Source organism: Grampus griseus (genome assembly GCF_964374135.1).
Source record: "Grampus griseus genome assembly, chromosome: 16".
In the NCBI taxonomy this organism is placed as follows: Eukaryota; Metazoa; Chordata; class Mammalia; order Artiodactyla; family Delphinidae; genus Grampus; species Grampus griseus.
This window is the reverse complement of record NC_139010.1, coordinates 7,098,819-7,115,966: the sequence shown is the minus strand read 5'-3', so window position 1 is coordinate 7,115,966 and position 17,148 is coordinate 7,098,819. Positions and strand designations below refer to the sequence as shown.

The 17,148-nt window shown below is 47.0% G+C and overlaps 1 protein-coding gene across 1 annotated transcript in view; it reads right to left on the bottom strand.

Moving 5' to 3' along the window:
• Window positions 1-16,793, bottom strand: part of KCNK1 (potassium two pore domain channel subfamily K member 1) — a gene marked incomplete at its 5' end in the record, with an annotated part of 50,356 nt that extends 33,563 nt beyond the window's left edge. The window contains one exon of the mRNA XM_082674249.1: window positions 16,439-16,793. Within this exon, the coding sequence (XP_082530375.1) occupies window positions 16,439-16,793 (355 nt within the window). The remainder of the gene's footprint in view (window positions 1-16,438) is intronic.
• Between the last annotated feature and the right edge of the window lie 355 nt (window positions 16,794-17,148).

Here is a 17,148-nt window from a genome sequence, read left to right as displayed (position 1 = left end):
CAGAGGGGATCGAACCAGAAGACAGGCTCAGTCACTAAAGCTTCTGGATGACACACTCTCTCTACCTCTGCATTTAATGAGAAATGGAGAGTTACCTGCTGGGGAAAAGGCTGAACCCATCGGCCTTTAACGAGAGCACACACAGGAACGACCACGCTGTGTGAGAAGTGTGAGGGTGCTTCTCTGGGAACATATCGCTAAGATTCTAGCCCAGCCTCACTGCACAGGTGAGGGGAAAAAACGGGAGGCTGGAAAAACTCAGAAGCAAAGGAATCATCTCACTGGGTTCCTGCATGCACACACCTTTTAAAACATGCGAAGTGGACAGATGAAATTGAGTGGCTTTTTTGCACTTTTAGATAGAAGGGAGAGTGGCTTTCAAAACCATCATGTATATGAGCAAGGAGGAATTCAATTAAATTCACGCTGAGTTAACGCGCTGCATACTCTCTTCAATGTACCAGGGCACAGGCTAATTTTTTTCTGCTTTTGAGCTGATAACTGTTGGGCTTAAAACCCTACTCATTAAGGAGAAACATAATAATGAGGTGGGCCTAATTAAACTTTGTGTCTTCGAGCAACGACTCTCCTCCTCTTACCCAATAGCTACACAGACATCAGCTAGCCAGCGTGTGACACGCTCTCGTGGGCATATACCCTGGTGTGGTATCCGGTTGGTTGGAAAGGGAAAGAAACACTATGATAATCAGTAACCATCACGCCTTTTAGAATTACGAATTCCCAACACTGGTAGAAATAAAACAGACCGTGGATGGGGCAAAATTCTCCCAGCCAGAGGTAATGCATTTTTTTTTTCCTATTCAAGAAAGCTTATTAGAATGGAAGTAAGGGTGACATTATTATAAGAATAACATTTAACCTATTCTAATTTAGTCTTTTGGAAATGCCCGAGCCCTGCCTCTCACCTGCTTCAGGGGAGCTCTGTATCACTTTTCTGCTGGGCTCTTACTGCCCTGAGAGTACCTCTGACCAAGGAGACCTTGGGGCAGGGGTAGGGTCTAACGCTGAAATTCACCAGGGTGGATTCTCAGAGGTTAGATGACAGATTCTTTTTTTAAAATTAATTTTTATTGGAGTATAGTTGATTTACAACGTTGTGTTTCAGGTGTACAGCGAAGTGGATCAGTTATACAGACATACATCCAAGTCTTCTTTAGATTCTTTTCCCATATAGGTCATTACAGAGTATTGAGTAGAGTTCCCTGTGCTATACGGCAGGTCCTTATTAGTTATCTATTTTATATATAGTAGTGTGAATATGTCAATCCCAATCTCCCAATTTATCCCTCCCCCAACCCCTTTCCCCCTTGGCAACCATAAGTTTGTTTGGGCAGATCTTTATTTATTTATTTTTGGCTGCATTGGGTCTTCGTTGCGTCGTGTGGGCTTCTCACTGCGGTGGCTTCTCTTGTTGTGGAGCACAGGCTCTAGATGCGCGGGCTTCAGGAGTTGTGGCTCATGGGCTTAGTTGCTCCATGGCATGTGGGTTCTTCCCGGACCAGGGCTTGAACCCATGTCCCCTGCATTGGCAGGCGGATTCCTAACCACTGTGCCACCAGGGAAGTCCTAGATGGTGGATTCTTAACCACTGCACCACCAGGGAAGTCCCTTGGGCAGATTTTTAAGAGAATTAAAAACCTGATCAACTTTGCTTTGCTTTTCAACATTTCCAAATATGGGAATCTCTCAGACTCACCAAGGAGCTGTGGAAATACCTTGGCTACGAAAACAACTGTGCACATGTGGGTTCAACACGGAACACACTTCTTGAGTTCACGGCTTTCCAATGAGGTAGCAAGAAGGAAAAGGAGACTTTGCTAGTGTGATCACGTGTGTGGTTAAAAATAAAAGTCACATCTGATGAGGAAGGAAACAGAATAAGACCGTGAATTTAAAGATGTATATACTAAGGGGTGCCTTTGCCTCAAAGCATTTATGAGTTTTCATACAGCTGTTCTGCCATCCCAGCTTCCTCGTGAAGAAAGGATTTGTAATACTGGCTGCCCCTGAAGCAAAAATGAAGACTAGCAGATTAGAGCGAAGCCAGACGTCCTTATGCTGAGTCTGCGCACTAGGGAATCCTCTTGCATGCAAAGAACCACATGTATAATATGCGTGTTTCTTTAAAGTCAGGAGCTTGGTCACTCAGGAACGGGGCTGAAGTTGAGACTTTAGTCTGTCCAAAGAGAACTAACTTAGAGCCAAGTAGAAGTACACACATGATCTGGGGAATGGCTATTCTACCGACTTTGAATTTTTCAACACTATTTAGAAATGCTCCTTTGTAACTAAATGACATACTAATAACTACAAGAAACACTGATTGCCACAGCCTGGAGAGCTTGTTCATCATCCTGTGGCTGAAGCCACGAGAACTTGCGGGGAGGGACCCAGCTCGCCATAGCCTCCCTGCGTCCCCCAGAAACACAGTCTGGGGGCTGGGCAGCCCACAGAAGGGTGAGGAGGTGAAGGAGAACAGGCCTGGGGTTGTTTCCGGCCACATACACACCCGGCAAGAACTTGAGCAACATGGTGATCCACGTTAACCTCATGGGGGTGTGGGCTGTGAAATTCTCGGTATGCCAGGCCACGGTGATCTCCCTTATCCCACTGCCCCAGGGCCTAGAAGTCCCCATTTATGTCCACTTACGAGCTCTGTGTGAGCTCTTCCTGGGGCCCTTCCCCACCCCATCCTGCAACTCTCCATACTCTGCGTCACCTGCACCTGGGCACTTCTGTCTCTTCTTCAGTGCAAGCTACCTGTGTTTGACTGACTGCAAAAGCCTCAGAGCCGTGGCCCCTACGTTTAGCTTCCCTCCTCTTAAGCCAGTCTGCAGGCCGGACTGTTCATCACAGCGCAGGCTCGGGAACCTGCAGTGGCACCCTATTACCCACAGAGTCACGCGCAAACTCTGCTTCCCACGTTCGAGGCCCTCGTCTCGACATGTACATCTCTTCAGCGGCTCACCCACAGGTGGCTCTGGGCTGGGTGAGGCTGGCATCCCATGCTCTCTCGAAGGCCAGGCTCAATTCCTCTTTGGGTACCAGTGCTGAGCATACGTGAGGCTTCTCTGAGCACCTCAGCCCACCCTGGTCTCCCCTGCAAACTCCTACAGCTGCCCCCAGGGCCTCACACAATTCAGCACATGGGTATCTATCTATACTCTGTATGGCTGTTTATGTATTAGTTTACCCTCCGCAGCTGGACTGCAGCCTTCTTTTTTTTTTTGGCTGTGCTGGGTCTTCATTGCAGCGCGTGGCCTTCTCTGGTTGTGGCGATCAGGCTCCAGAGTGCGTGGGCTCAGTAGTTGCGGCACGCTAGCTTCTCTAGTTTTGGCCCAAAGACTTAGTTGCCCCGCAGCATGTGGGATCTTAGTTCCCTGACCAGGGATCAAAACGGCATCCCCTGAATTAGATGGTGGATTCTTTTTTTATATATATAAATTCCTTTATTTTTGGCTGTGTTGGGTCTTCGTTGCTGCATGCAGGCTTTCTCTAGGTGCGGCGAGTGGGGGCTACTGTTCATTGCGGTGCGCAGGTGTCTCATTGCGGTAGCTTCTCTCGTTGTGGAGCTAGGGCTCTAGGCACGCGGGCTTCAGTAGTTGTAGCTCGCATGCCCAGTAGTTGTGGCACACGGGCTTAGTTGCTCCGTGGCATGTGAGATCTTCCCGGACCAGGGCTCGAACCCGCGTCCCCTGCATTAGCAGGCGGATTCCTAACCACTGTGCCACCAGGGAAGTCCTAGATGGTGGACTCTTAACCACTGGCCCACCTGGGAAGTCCCTGGACTGCAGGCTTTTTGAAGTCAGTGGTTATCTCTTTCAGCCATTTTTTTTTTTTTTTTTTTTGCGGTACGCGGGCCTCTCACTGTTGTGGCCTCTTCCGTTGCGGAGCACAGGCTCCGGACGCGCAGGCCCAGCGGCCATGGCTCACGGGCCCAGCCACTCCACGGCATGTGGGATCTTCCCGGACCGGGGCTCGAACCTGCGTCACCTGCATCGGCAGGCGGACTCTCAACCACTGCGCCACCAGGGAAGCCCCAGATGATCTTTTTAAATAGTAGATGTTCAGCCAGAGCTGCTAGGAGAACGAATGCGGGCTTAGATCGTGTTCCATAAACTACTAACAGAAGTTTGCATTTTTGTCGCTGTCGTTGTCAATTTCAGTTTGTCCTTTCCATCTTTAAATATAAGATGCATCGGGGAGGCAGGGCGCACAAGGTGGAAGATTGCTGGTCCCCTTGGCGGGGGTGAGGCCGGGGCTCCGCTCCCCCTGCTGGGCACTGCATCTGCATCACTGGCCAGTGGCTGTTTTGCTGCCATGGCTCAAGTCCCAGCACTGGTGGCAGGTAGGTCGTGATGTGGAGGCTTCTCTCCCCACTCATAACTTCTCAGTGGGGCATCTGATACCCAGGCAGCTGCAGAACAGCCTCTCCGGCTGCTTTAATTAACTTAATCCACCTAACACCAGTCTTTAAATAATTGAGCGCTTGGCAACTGGTGTTCAAACATTTGAAGAATTTTAGTTACAATAAGGTTTTAACCTTTTAATTCTAGTTTCAAACACTGCTTTCCTTCCTGTTACGCACAAGCAGAGACGACATCAAAAAAACAACATTTGAGAAAAAGAAGAGGATGCTTAGACCATGGATGGCCATGAGCAGGGAGCTATACAAATGGGATCATTTCACGTGGCAATTTGGCAAACTTAATAAAACAAAATACTCTGAGGAAATGAAAATTACTCAGGTGGTTTTCTGAGTCACATGATAATTTTCCCATTTGTTACAAACTGTAAATGTGTTTATTTGAAACTGACAGACTCTGAAAATGTCTAGATCCCTTGTGGGAAAAACAAAAAACTCATGTTTTTCTTATTTACTTCCTAAAAAGAGAAGCGACCTAGATTGATTCCTTGGTAACTTAAATGTTAGCTGCTCCTGAAAAAGGTATACCAAAGATATTTATTTATTGTTTTTCTTTGGACAAAATATAATGTAAATTTTACATTGAACTGTATCAAATGCTAAATATACGATTGTTAAACTTAAGAAAATATAAAGCAAACCCTTCTGCCCTCCCCCCCAGTTTCCCACGCAGCCTTACATAATACGAAAGTAGAAAACAATACGACAGTTTAGATGCTCTTTCTTAGCTTGGAGGTTGAAGCACAGAGTTGAAACTATGGTTACATGCATTCCTCAAAGGGCAACTCAGCCCAGAGAATTCACATTTTCAAGCTGAGCACCCTTCCCTCTTTTCTATTTAAGGACACTCTCTTTCTCCTTCAAGGACAAGTTCAGATATCACCCCTCAAAAGCCTTTAACCTCTGCAGTCAGATAAATGATGCAGGTGATGTTACCTGAAATCAAGGCCCGCTGAACAAATGGAAGCAGTTACAGTCTCCCCAGGCCACCACCCTGGGGCGAGTGTATGCTTTGTGGAGACCCCTGGACACCCAGTAGGGATCTCAAGTTCAGCAGGCCCACATCTGAGCTCCACCCAACACCCCATCCTTCCCCAGCTTTCCCTCCGTCTCCACACGGCCAGGGGCTCTGACCAAAAACCTAGGTTGGGGGGGTTCCCTCTTGACCACTCTGTCTCACAAGTCACATCCAATCCATCTGCAAACCCTGTGGGTTCTACCATCAATACCTACCTGAAATCTGACCACTCTCATACCTATTTCCACCGCCCTTTACTAAAAATCTCCCAGTACTCTCCACCTTGCTGAGAGAACAGCAAGAAGCTCTGCAGTGGCCTATGACATCCTCCACCACAGGCCCCATCACTCCCCCTCCACTGCGATCCAGCCACAGTGGCTTTCCAGCTGCCCCTCCAATATGGGGGCCCGGTCCTGGAACACAGTTCCCCAGATGGCTATATAATGGCCTCCCACCTCCTTCAGCTCTTTACTCAAATGCCATCTCCTCAGGAAGGCCTCTTTTGGCTTCCTCATCAAAGACCACCCCCCTCCTGGACCCCACCCTGCCCCGAGCACACACTAATACCTGCTCCCTAGCTCCTTGGTTCCCTTCGCTGCAGGACGTTTCTCCTTAGGAGATTTATCCCCATGGTACGTACTATGCACTTAACTTAGTTATCTTGTTTCCTGCATCTCTCCCCCTCCTAGATGGACACATCCAGGAAGGCAAGATCCCCAAGGGCCCAATCAACACTGGCTTAAGAATCCCTTCGTCCTTCCTTTAGATCCCCTAGGACCCTTCACTGGGCACTGAGTGGACAGGAGGCACTCAGCTACAACTGCTTTTATACTGCGAATAAAAAACATTGCCGGCTATACATCAGTAAACAATGCTGCAGCCGTCGAGCCTTCACATTACAGCCGCCTGATCGCGCATCCTGAGACTCAGGATTACAAGCACAGGACACTGGCCTCACATAGCTGACGTGCATATCAAAGGCACGAATTCAGTGAGCCCAGACCTTGCATCTTCCCCTACAGAGAAAAGCACTAAATTCCTTAACTTGAGAGGTCCGGTTTTCCTTAATTAACAGTAACCTCTTGATGTTTTGACTACCTGGTCTCTGTTGCAAAAACTCCTCTATATCCTGGCTCCCCCTATGCCTTTTCGGAGCAGTCCCTCAGAGTTATCTGAGATGCTGTGTCCCAAGCTTGAAGTCCTCAGAATGTCCGCCGAATAAAACAAAATTCTCAACTTTTAGGTTGTGCAAAATTTTTCAGTGGACAACATGAATAACTTCAAAAGTTATTAAAGCAATTTGGGCCTCTGTCTCTTCATCAAGGCAATGGAATTATATCTAAAGGCCTCCTGAAAATGAAGAACATCTTTAGAACCTTCCTCATTTTCCAGAAGAGGAAACAGATTCCCAAGTGTGAAGATACGTGCCTTAAATTGCACTTAATGAGGACCTACTGGGTGCTGGGGATGGGAAGGGAGGCTGAGAATGTGCTCAGACTCAGGGCCGCTCTTGGGAGAGGTCAGATAGGGAAACAAATGATGTCAGTACAAGGCGGTAAGTGCTGTAACATTAGAATGGACTGTTCCAACATAAGGGAGTACACAAGGCCTTATGGGAGCCATCAAGCAGAAGGCTCACTGATCAGACTGTGCTGCAGACCAAACAATGAAAACCAGGGTCTGAATAAACCGCAGGAGGCTTCCATAAAGCTGAGTGGAAAGGGGACTGAGGCATCGACTTGATTAAACAGCTTAACCCGGGTCACGGTGCCACCAAAGCAGTAACAAGGGCCGGACATTATCATCAGAGCCGCCAACTCTTATTCTCACGTGCAATCTATGGACCACATTCAAGGCAAATGAAAACTAGCGTTTTTTATTGTGTGCTTTTTTTTTTGTTTTTTGTTTTTTGCGGTACGCGGGCCTCTCACTGCTGTGGCCTCTCCCGTTGCGGAGCACAGGCTCCCGACGCGCAGGCTCAGCGGCCATGGCTCACGGGCCCAGACGCTCTGCGGCATGTGGGATCTTCCCCGACCGGGGCACGAACCCGTGTCCCCTGCATCGGCAGGCGGACTCTCAACCACTGCGCCACCTGGGAAGCCCTATTCTGTGTGCTTTTGCTGTCTCTGCTCTGCACCCATTAGCCAGAGTTATACGGACACTGCATGAACTGGGTCTCTGGTTCCCCGGGAGCTTCCTGCCTAAAGCTCATCACCAGGTATCAATCCGCCCAGGCTTCAGAGAGCAGGCTTTGATTTCACGGAGCAAGTCGACCTGAGCCCGAGGAGCCAATGCAAACAGTTAGACTCTGATCTGGGATTGAGCATATGGGAGCCAATTAAAAAACACTGCCCGAGGCTTCCCTGGTGGCGCAGTGATTGAGAATCCGCCTGCCAATGCAGGGGACACGGGTTCGTGCCCCGATCTGGGAAGATCCCACATGCCGTGGAGCGGCTGGGCCCGTGGGCCCGTGAGCCATGGCCGCTGAGCCTGCGCGGCCGGAACCTGTGCTCCGCAACGCGAGAGGCCACAACAGTGAGAGGCCCGCGTATCGCAAAAACAAAACAAAACAAAACACTGCCCATGTCTAACATAACCCAATTAATCTCTTTAATATAAGAAGTGATACTGTTTTACCAGTTCAAGAGGAGAAACATGAACACGGCTAGAAAATAACAGACAACCCCTGCTGGTCTGATTCATGCTCAGGGAGAGAATCACACAGCCCTTTCAGATACAGCCCCTCTATACCTCCAACCCCCCCTTCTTTTTTTTTTTTTTTTTTTTTGCATACCATATCATTTCATTTATATGACATTCTAGAAAAGCTACAGCAAAGTAGTCGTTTCTGACTTTGGGTAGAAGAAAGTGACAAGAAAAGAGCATGAAGAAACCGTGTAGGGTGATGGATATATTCTCTATCTTGATGATGCTGATGGGAAAATTCATACAGCTGTATCCTTAAAAAGGATATATTTTCCCGTACGAAATTACACCTCCATCATCCAGATTTAAAATGAACAATCAAAACAAAGAAACTTATTGGAAAAGAGCAGAGAAACCCATAAGAGTCAAGCAAAAGTACGGCATATTCCTTGAAAACTACAGAATATAGTTTTTATTTGTTGAAAGTGTGGAATAAGAAAGCCAGCAACTCCCCACCCCACTTTCTTCATTTTGACCTCTGGTCAGGGGCACAGCCCTGCCCCGACAGAGAGTGGCCACAAACTCTGAGGACAAGGAATCTACCCAGAAGGAACAAAGCAAGTCAGAGCACCAGCTGAGTGAAGGAGAGAGAAAGAAACATCATGGCGGTGAAGACGATGCCTCTGAAGTTGCCCACTTTTCAATAGAGAGACAGCCTTTGTCTCGTGCCGGTAAGAGGCGGTATGATCACACACCAGTTAACGGAGAAGCAAAGCATCTCAGTCGTTCATAGATTTGGCCACAGTTGGGATCGAATGATGACATCTCTTAAGAATAAAATCTGGCACAGGGCACTCTAACTACACCAAGGAGAGTGTACAGTGTAGACACCGTCTCTGTGCCTGAAGCCAGCTTGTAGTAAGTTGACCCACGTGAGTTGGACATCGGTATGGGTTACAAGGGTTGAGCATTAGCAATTCCACTTGCTCCAAACTTCCAGCACTCTACTCCTCCACGTTGGTGCTCTGCCCCAACGACCAGCAGTGCCGTAAAAACTTGTCCTGAAAGGCACCAGACTTCCCCCTACGCTACTGGGATAATTGGAGATTGTATTCGTGACAAGACGTACAGTTGTATCACAAAAGCAACACATACTTTCTTTCAAGATACATTCATTTATAACAGTACAGTATGTCCCAGGTGCCATAAAACAGGCACAGATAACAGCATATTTATAGTCTTGGGAAAAAAAAAAAACATTCAAAATACTAAAGAACTGATGTTCTATACACAGGTACGGGTTTACACATTAAACACTGATGTCTACTCTTTGATCATTATTGGATGGAAATGTTTCTAGAATTTATCACACACATCTGTGTTTTCTTAAACAGAAGCATGTTGAAGTATTGTTCTCGGTATTTCAATGATCACTTCAATATATTTCAATTATATCAATTACTAGACTGTGTTCTAAAACAAGGATGTCCAACCCAACCCAGGCAAACGAAATTGTTGGCTGCAACAGTAAAGACCTTAAAAATTATGTTTGTGCTCCTATATTTTTGGGGGAGGGGTGGAGGGGTTATTTGTACAACTAAAAAATAATTACCTGAGTAATTCTGTATTAGTTTGCTGGGGCTGCCATTACAAAGTGACTGGGTGACTTGAACAAAGAAATTTATTTTCTCCCAGTTCTGGAGGCTGGAAGTCCAAGATCAAGGTGTCTGCAGCGTTGGTTTCTTCCGAGGCCTCTCTCCTTGGCTTGCAGATGGCCACATTCTCACTGGGTCCTCATTTTAACTTAATCACCTCTTCAAAGGTCCTACCTCCAAGTATATAGTCACATGTTGAAGTACTGGGGTGAGGACTTCAACATCTGAATCTGGGGGGACAGGAGTCATCCCAAAACAACCCCCTATGCCCAGACACTAGGTAAAACTCAAGTTCTTAATTCAGACACGTCTGGATTTAAATCAAGGCCAGTCACTTCTAGCTCTGTGACCTAGTTAGAGAAGTCACTCAAGCAAAACTTCCGTCCCAGCCTCTGTAAAGTTAGGATATGACACCTACACCTCATCACTTCCTGGCAATACACAGAAGGTAATATATGGAAATACTGCCGGCACACAGTATCACTTTATTTCCCTGGTTTTTAAGGTATGTGTCTTTTCACGACCTTTCTCTTAACGTTTGCCTGGAGCTGTGCCTTTCCTTTTGTCATTTTTTAGGGGCTTGAAAACCAGATCATTGAATTTGTTAGAATTAAATGTAAAGGCTCAAAATCGAGACCAAAGGCTCTCCTGTGAATAAATAGCGCAAACTTCTGCACGTGGGACGTCAGATCTCTCTTCTGGCTGATAGAGTTTGCTTGTTTGCTTCTGGTGGAATTTCCTTCCTTGTTGCCATTTCTGCTCCAGATATAATATAGTTATTTACTGCACATTTTAGATAAGGTAATCCCAACAAGAAGCGTAGCTCTGTCACCATTAAAAAGAAAAGAAAAAAAGCAGTGCGTCACAGATTTGACCAAAAACTAGTGACGCATCCTATAATAAACAATCATTTGTTCTGGAAGAGGCTATGGGTGGCAGTGCATAATTTAAATGTTGCAAACCACTTAAAAAAACAGCACAAAGAAACCTGAGGGAGCTAAACTGTCTTCTAGAAAGTTTTCCGAAAGGAAGTAAGGCACGTAGAACTCCTCTGACTTAGAGTTCCTTCCAAACATCATTTTAAGGAGGGGCTGGCAAACGTCTTCTACAAAAGGCCAGACAGTTAATATTTTAGGGCACATGGGCCTCTAGTTTCTGTCACAACTCTCAGCTCTGCCATTGGACGTGGAAAGCAACCATGATACAGAAGCAGACGGGTGTGCGGCTGTACAGCAATAAAATTCGTTCATGGACGCTGAAATGTGATTTCCAAAAAACTTTAATGTGTCAGGAAGTACTGTTTTCCTTCTGACTTCTTTTCAGCTATCTGAAGATATAAAAACCATTCTTAGCTTGGGACACACAAAAATAGGTGGTGGGTCAGATTTGACCCTGAAGCCATAGTTCACCCACCCCTATTCTATTCTAAGAGCTCAATAAATATCTATGGTTGGTGAAAATACACTTCTCCTTCTGAAAATAATCTGAAAACTAAGGATCCATCAGGCACCTCCCATTACCTTTTCCCACCCTCTTTTTTTGAAAACTGCCAGTGCTGCCGACCTGACTAACACAAAGGCCATTAGAAAACAAGCCAAATTAAGTTCCTTTTCTGGGCCCTTTAAATAAGAGTCTTAAAACAGCTCTTCATAACGAGGGACAAGGCAGCATGGAACGGGGACTGAGCAATCGTGTGGACCCCATACTCGTAAAGCAGCAAGGGTCGTGGCAGCTTTAATCACATATACATACAAAAACTGTATATTTTCCCCATCCACCATCATGATAGAGCCTTGCTCAGGGAGATGAATATGAAGCAAATATGCAGTAAACAGACATGACAAACTGTTCTTTTTTTATTATTATTAATCCCAGAAATACAAAATTAGTTTAATTAATATAATTAATATATTATAGCATATTAAAGGTAGAAAGTTAAAAATCACAAAATTATGTCATTAGAGAAAAAGCATTTGTCAACAAGCAAAACTCTTTCATAGTAAAAATGCTCAATAAACACTTAATAGAAGAGGATTTCACCCTGATAAAGAGAACATATGTTGATTATTTCCTTTGTGTAGAAGCTTTTGAGTTTGGTGTAGTCCCACTTTTGTACTTTGGGCTTTGCTACCTGTGATTTTCAGGTGAAATCCAAAAAATATTGCCACGACCAACGTCCAAGAAGTTTTCCTTATGTTTTTTGAGGAGTTTTACAGTTCTAAGTCTGTGTTTAAGTCTTGCTTACAAATGGAATATTAGTTGGCCATTAAAAAGCAGCAAATCTTGCCATTTGCAGCAACACGGACGGACCTGGAGATCATCATACTATGTGAAGCAAGTCAGACAAAGACAAACGTCACTCGATATCACTCATATGTGGAATCCCATTTAAAGAACGACACAAATGAACTTATTTACAAAGCAGAAACAGACTCACAGATCCTGAAAACAAACCCATGGCTACCAAAGGGGAGACGCTGGGGGGAGGGACAAATCAGGAGCCTGGGTTGAACATACCCCTCGGTTCTTCTTTTTCAAAAACTAGCATAGGGCTTCCCTGGTGGCCCAGTGGTTGAGAGTCCGCCTGCCGATGCAGGCGACAAGGATTCGTGCCCTGGTCCGGGAAGATCCCACATGCCGCGGAGCGGCTGGGCCCGTAAGCCATGGCCGCTGAGCCTGCGCTCCGCAACGGGAGAGGCCACAGCAGTGAGAGGCCCGCGTACCGCAAAATAAATAAATAAATAAAATAAAATAAAATAAAAATTAGCATGGCTATCAGCAAAACCTTTTCACTCCATATAAACTTTTAACCTTGTGTTAAGTACTGAAATTTATGTACAGAATAGCATATCAAACATATTTGTATATTTAAAAATTATTATAAAGACAACTATCTAAACACCATCTAAATTACAAAATGTAACACACTAGTAACTGAGAAGACACATATGAGACCTTCCAGAATAACACTCCGTCCTGCCATTTTATTAGTAACTACCCTCTAGATGTCTGTAGTAATCTTTTTTTTTTTTTTTTTTTTTGCGGTACGCGGGCCTCTCACTGTTGCGGCCTCTCCCGTTGCGGAGCACAGGCTCCGGACGCGCAGGCTCAGCGACCATGGCTCACGGGCCCAGCCGCTCCGCGACATGTGGGATCTTCCCGGACCGGGGCACGAACCCGTGCCCCCTGCATCGGCAGGTGGACTCTCAACCACTGCGCCACCAGGGAAGCCCTGTAGTAATCATTTTTACACATATCATATTGTTGTTGTTTATGGTTCCCTTATTTTAGGTAAAATTTACGCATGGTCAAATGTACAAATGCAAAGTTCAAAATTCAATGTATCTGGATAAATTCATACACCGGTGTCAACTACAGTCCTACCAATAAGCAGGTTACTTCCATCACCCCAGAAATTACTTTTGTGCTCATTCCTCATTCAGAATTATCCCCTAGTCCTCACCTCTCTTCCACTGTATATTTCACTAGATGTTAATTTTGTTTATTCTAGAACGTCACATAAATGTAATTACAGACAAATACTTTTTTGTATTTGGCTTTTGCTCAGAATATTGTACATGAAATTCATACCCGTTTTTGGACAAACTGTTCTTAAAAATGAATGAGATTGCTCACCATTTTATAGGGCTACTGAAGAAAAATTATTTCTTACTCTCCAAGTGTCACCTAGATATTATTTCTTTAATCCTTGAAAAAAAAAAATCACAGTTATGTGGGAAATACCCACATGTATAATAACCTCCTTTTATTTTTATACAGCCCTGCCCTCTGAAAAGGTAAAAGTGGACTGCAATTTCTTCCATGCTCGCGATTTCCATGTAGATGTTGCTCTAGATCTTTTTATAATCAAGAAGTAAAGAGATGTTCAATTATTTGCTGGAAATAATTCAGAGTCCTTGGCAGAGCAAAGAATGAAGAGAACATTGCTGAATTACCAACTTAAGGCTTCTTCCAAACAGACCATGAAGGAAGACTTTACCCAGTTCGTTCCAGAAATGGAAGCTTGTACTTTCTGGGAGAAGATTCTGCTATCAGTGAGTTCGTGTTCCTGTGTTACGATGGTGACTACCAAGAACTGCAACTTTGTAACCCCCATTGTTACCATTCTGGCCAAGCCAGGGGTTGACTGCACTGATTGACAGGGTGACAGTTATCTCAGTGAGTTGCCATCATCCGTGGTAGAAGAGTTTTTAAAAAATTACAGCTGGCGGGGGGTGGGGGGGCGATGAATTGGGAGATTGGGATTGACATATACACACTAATATGTATAAAATGGATAACTAATAAGAACCTGCTGTGTACAAAAATAAATAAAATTCAAAAAGAAAAAAAATTACAGCGTGTCTAATATCTACCTGAAGAGAAGCATAAACCACGATTCCAATTCATTTGAGTTGCCTGGTACTTTTCCAGCAAATATTTTTCTAGGAATGAAGTACACTAGATTGACCCTAAAATTACCTGACCCTCTGCCACAAAACCAGTAACACATGGAACATCAAACATGTCACAGGATGGGTTAATATAATACCGAAAAAAGAGTATCTATGATTTAGAATAAAATTCTACATTTTTATTAACATTCTATTTGAATTAATAAATTCTATTCTATCAATGACAAGAATTCACTGATTTGCTAATTTTACAAACCAAGAAGCAAATGTTTTTCATCTAGTTTATCCTTAAGTGCTCCCTTGCACTGATTTCCTAAATGAACTCTTGTTTTGCCTGAATGCACACTTTCTTAGGAACTACAATGCAATCCGAATACCAATAATAAGACATCTTTCCCCACCTTTTTTTTTTTTTTTTTAAAAAAGAACTGCAGATTTTTCTAGTTGCAAAAAGGGAGGGAGGGAATCTGGGAAAGAACTGTCTGTTCAAGATGTAAACTAGTATTTTTGACATTTAATTAGGTGCATCTGATGTTGAGATTATACAAGAGCTGCATCAGTGATGGAAAATCCCACCCAGGAGCAGCAAACCTGTTCTTTTCCTCATAATACAGTTCTTACTCCTGTTCCATCTTTGAAGTACCGTTATTTAGAAAGTACTAAAACTTATCATCATTCTCCATAATATTTACCCAACATTGTGACCTAGCTGTAGACCTTCTGCAGCTCAGTGAAACCACTTACTTCTGCAGAGAAGAAATGATTCCCGATTTAGCACAAACATACTCCAAAGGAAAGACAAGGTGAGTTCTAAAGGATCTAAGGAACAGAGTGAGGTAAACACAGTGAAGGCGGGACTGGTCAGGAGAACAAAAACGAAAGAGCAGCGCTGGAAAAGTTAAAAAGTAAGACAACAGGTCTGTCTTAAGGCTACTTTTAGAAAACGTCACAATACAAAGTAGAATTCTACTTCTGTTTATTGCAGGGCAGACTCCTCTGTCAGTTTAGTAATTCACCCCACACTTGAGTCACCGTATTACATGAAACCTGGATAGTATACCATTACTCATTACCAAATAATTAGCAGAACTGGGTTTAACCCAAGGGGATTATAAAGAAATAATCCCTGGGAGGCGACGGGGAGAAGGCAGAATCCGAGAAACACAAGTTGATTCACCTGTAAAGGTGGGGGGATGGTGTACTGCACGTCCTGGCAGGGAAATCACGAGGCCCAGGTTCCAGGACGACACCGGCAACCAGGAAGCGTGTGACCTTGTGGAAGCCAAGATGGGCTGTTCTAAGAACTGACCTCATGGATAGAGGCGGGACGGCGCGCCAGATGCTCTCTGAGACCACTTGCCAGGGTCCAGAGCCCAATGGATAATACCTGCCCCTCAGGTGTATACGTGCCTCACTTGGCCGCTGCTGGGACAACTTAGCCTGCTCCGTCCAATCTGGCATAGTTTCTGCGTCCTGGGGCGTGGGGCCGGCCTCCTCCCGCCCCCAGGACATCCTCCATCCGTGAACGTCCTGCCGGGTGGCCGGGTGAGCGGTGCGAGCGAAGTGGCGCCTAGGAGTTGAAGGGTGGCCTCGCACACGGAAAGTTGAAAAAAAAATGCTGCATCAGGGTGCCCCCATTTTGCCGGTTCACGGGCAATCGGATGCTCCCTTCCCTCAAACCTCCTCCCGCTCCGAAAAGAAACCGGATCGGCCTGTGTGCTCAAAGGTCACCTGCGATGAGCAGAGCGCTGTCACTCGGCTAACCCTAAAACAGCCCCCACGACAGAAAAGAGCCGAAAACACCACTGCATCATCCGAAGAGAGGCCCCCTCCGGAAGGTGACCCTTTAACGCGTTATCCTTCGGTTCCGCAGCCTCGGCCGGACGGGATGGGGGAGGGAGGGAGGTGAGCGCCCTCGGAGCACCGGAGAGTTTTCACCAGCCGCGGCCTCGCCGCGCGCTGGCCAGGACGGTACCGACTCCAAGAGGACGGTCCGGTGTAGGATGTCGCGAACTAAAAACCGCAGCCCGAGGGACCCCTGCAGCCGCCCAGGCCGAAGGGTTAGGGACCACGATCTAAGAGTTCCGGGAGGCCACCCCCGAGTCGCGCTCTGAGGCCACCTCGCCGGCTTCCGGCGCCGCGGAGCCGGTCCCCAGTGATCAGAGCCGGAGGGGCCCGGGGATGGAAGGACGAAGGCGGGGGCGGGGGGCGGATCAGGGGGCCGATCGGGGCCGGGGGCGCGGGGCGGGCCTCCTACCTGTGGTGGAGAGCACGGTGCTGGCGAAGAAGAGCGCGGAGGTGAAGTCCCAGTTCCAGTTGCCCGAGGCGTTGCTGAGCACCGACACGCCATAGTTGCTGGCCTCCAGCACCCGGCCCAGGAACTGCTCGAGCTGCGGCTCGGACAGGCACTCGTGCTCCTCCAGGAAGCGCCGCTTCAGCTTGCGCAGCTCCTGGCGCAGCAGGTCCTCGTAGGGCAGCTCCACCGACGAGAAGACCACGGCGCCGAAGACCAGGTAGAGCAGGTAGCCGAGCACCAGGAAGCCGAAGCACCAGGCCGAGCGGTGCCGCTCCACCAGGCGCACGCACGAGCTGCCGGCCAGGGACTGCAGCATCTTCGCCGCCGCCCGGCCGCGAGGCCCGCGCCGCAGACCGGCCCGCTGCCCGCCCGCTCCGGAGAGCTTCTTCGCCCTTCTTTTCCTGTTTCCTTGCAAATAGAAAAAACCCAGATGATGTGGCGCTGACGTGGTGGCCGGTTCAGGTAGCCCGAGAGTCGCCCGAGATCGCCGAGCAAACTTGCAGGCTGCGCGGGGCGCTGGGCGCGCGGCCGGGGGGCCCCCGCCCTTGACTCCGCCCCCCGGGCCGCCTGGCCCCCGCCCCCCCACCCCCGGCCTCGCCTCGCGGCGCCTCCGGCTCCCCGCCCGGGTTCCCCCTCCCAGCCCGCCCGAGCGCCCGGCAGGCGGGGTGGGA